The sequence below is a fragment of the Fonticula alba genome, assembly GCF_000388065.1.
Source record: "Fonticula alba strain ATCC 38817 unplaced genomic scaffold supercont2.9, whole genome shotgun sequence".
NCBI lineage: Eukaryota > Rotosphaerida > Fonticulaceae > Fonticula > Fonticula alba.
The window spans coordinates 74,340-76,792 of NW_009242979.1; the positions used below are offsets into that span (position 1 = coordinate 74,340).

At 68.7% G+C, this 2,453-nt stretch overlaps 1 protein-coding gene across 1 annotated transcript in view; it reads left to right on the forward strand.

Annotated features, from left to right (window-relative positions):
• Window positions 1-2,453, forward strand: part of H696_05092 (serine/threonine protein kinase) — a gene marked incomplete at both ends in the record, with an annotated part of 11,294 nt that overhangs the window by 4,469 nt on the left and 4,372 nt on the right. The window contains 7 exons of the mRNA XM_009498943.1: window positions 46-351; window positions 419-600; window positions 651-1,232; window positions 1,339-1,442; window positions 1,536-1,560; window positions 1,662-1,688; window positions 1,766-2,442. Of these exons, the coding sequence (XP_009497218.1) occupies window positions 46-351; window positions 419-600; window positions 651-1,232; window positions 1,339-1,442; window positions 1,536-1,560; window positions 1,662-1,688; window positions 1,766-2,442 (1,903 nt within the window). The remainder of the gene's footprint in view (window positions 1-45; window positions 352-418; window positions 601-650; window positions 1,233-1,338; window positions 1,443-1,535; window positions 1,561-1,661; window positions 1,689-1,765; window positions 2,443-2,453) is intronic.

The following is a 2,453-nucleotide window of genomic DNA, read 5'->3' on the forward strand; positions in this document are numbered from 1 at the left end:
CACTTCGACGGCCGGGTGCTCGCCCTGTGGGGCCCACTGCAGCAGCTGCCCCGGGCAGGCGGACACGTGTGCCCTGTGCGAGCGGGGGTGGCTGCTGGCCTCGCCGGCGTGCGTGGACTCCTGCCCGGCCGGGTCCTCGCCGCAGGGCGGCTTGTGCGTCACCTGCCACCCGACCTGTGACACCTGCTACGGCCCGGGGGCCGACCAGTGCACCTCCTGTGGATCCAACCATCCGTTGCTTGTGGATGGGCGCTGCTTGGCCGACTGCCCTGCGGGCAGCTTCTCCTCGGGGCACAAGTGCATCCCCTGCCATGCCTCCTGCGAAGCCTGCAGTGGCCCCGGCCCCGAAGAGTGTGCCAGCTGCCCTGACGGGCGCGTCCTCTTGGGCAGCGCCTGCTTGCTTGCCTGCCCTGCGAAGCATTATGTGGCAGACGCGCATCCTGCCGGCTCGGTATGCCGGCCTTGCGATGCATCTTGCGCAGCGTGCGACGGCCCGGCCGAAGGCCAGTGTACTGGCTGCCCGGCGGGCGCATGGCTGGAATCCGGGCGCTGTGTGGATTCGTGCTCGGCGCGGTTCTTCCTCTGCCCGGGGACCAGCTCGTGCGAGGCCTGCCCGGCCGGCTGCTCGTCCTGTGCGGCTGCCGATGCAGGTTGCATGCCGGTGTGCACGGGCTGCGAAGGGGCGCTGGTCCTGTCGCCGGTGACCGGGCTCTGTGCGGAGGCCTGTGCAGAGGGCGAGTTCCTGCCGAGCGGCCAGACCCATTGCCTTGCCTGCCATGCCTCTTGTCGGACCTGCATCGACGCCGGGACATTCTGCACCTCGTGCCCCGGGAACTCGCTGTGGCTCCAGAAGGAGACCGGCATTTGCGCGTCGGCCTGCCCGGGGACCGGCTTCGTGGAGGCGGTCTTCCCCGGGGCCACGCCGGACCGGGTGTGCCTGGCCTGCCCGGACACGTGCGAGGCGTGCACGACCGAGGGCATGGCCGGGGCATGCAAGCTCGGGCCGAGCGGGCGAGTCGAGTGCCCGGTACCCGAGACCTGCACCCGGTGCGCGTTGGAGCTGCTGCTCCACGGCGGGTCGTGCGTGCCCGCCTGCCCGAGCACCGGGTTCTTTGCCGACTGGGAGGCCTCTCCGGCGGAGTGTGCTGCCTGCCATGACAAGTGCCGTGTTTGCTCCGGGCCATCGAGGGCCGACTGCCTGGACGGGCCGGGATCCTCTCGGGGTCGCCTTGGTACGATGCTTCGGCCGCGAGCGCCGGTCGGTGGATGCTCCGGTTGACTGACACTGCCCCTCCCTGCCCTGTGCCCTGTCCTCCTCCCGGTCCCTGCCGCTTGCAGCTCTGGGACTTGGCCTCGGCCTGGGTCTGCTCCTGCTGCTGCTCCTTCTTGTTGTCTTGTTTTTCCTACGCCGGCGTCTGGGCGCCGCCTCAAAGCGTCTTCCTGTGCGTTGTACCCCCCGGGAAGGGAGAGCGGGGGGGTCCCACCTTTTGCCGGCCAACCGGTCGCTGACACTCCATCTCGCTCACTCACCACAGCCAACGGATGATGGCCTCGATGAAAGTACGTCTCGGCTGCTTGGCTCGCTGGGGCTTCTTCGCCCCCTTTCTCCCCTCCGCCTCACGGCATGGCCCGATCTTTGGACTGACCGCCTTTCCGGAAAGACGCGACTGTCATGAACACCATCCTCGGTGCGTTTCTCCGGCCCAAGCGCTTGTGCACCCCTCGTTGGCCCGGCTGACCCGTCGCCCCTCGGTCCATCACACAGAGCTCTCCCTGCCCGGCAGTATCATGGTCAACATCGGCAGCGATTTTGCCCGCCTCAATGAGGCCAGCCTGGGGGCTGGGGCCCAGGCCAGCGTCTTTGGCGCGCGCGCCGTCGGGGCCGGCATCTCCGACCGCCTCGGCTGCCCGGGCACCGTGGCCATCAAGCAATTCAAGACCCACCGGCTGAAGCCCACTCAGGGGCCCCTCTTCCAGAATGAAATTGCCCTGATGTGGCTGCTGCGCGACATGCCCGGCGTGGTCCGGCTCTATGGGTATAGTGAGCAGCCGCCGGCCATTGTCATGGAGCGCTTTGACACGGATCTCCACAATCTCCTCCATTCGGAGGTGCCCCTGCCACCGGCCATCCTTTGCGCCATTGTCGAGCAGTGGACCGCGGGCCTCGAGGCCATGCATGCCCAGGGCATCGCCCACCGGGACATCAAATCCGGCAATGTCTTTGTGAGTCGCAATGCCGATGGCAGCTGGCGGGCCGCTCTCGGGGACTTGGGCGCCTCGCGGAGCCTGAGCACCGACCGGTCCTCGGCCCTTGTGGTCGACGTGCCCGAGCTCAATGCCATGACAGCGCGATATGCCGCGCCCGAGGTGCTGGCCGCCTTCCAGCGCCGGCGCCCGCTGGACACCGAGCTCTACCTTCCGGCGGACATCTACTCGGCGGCGGTGCTGCTGTG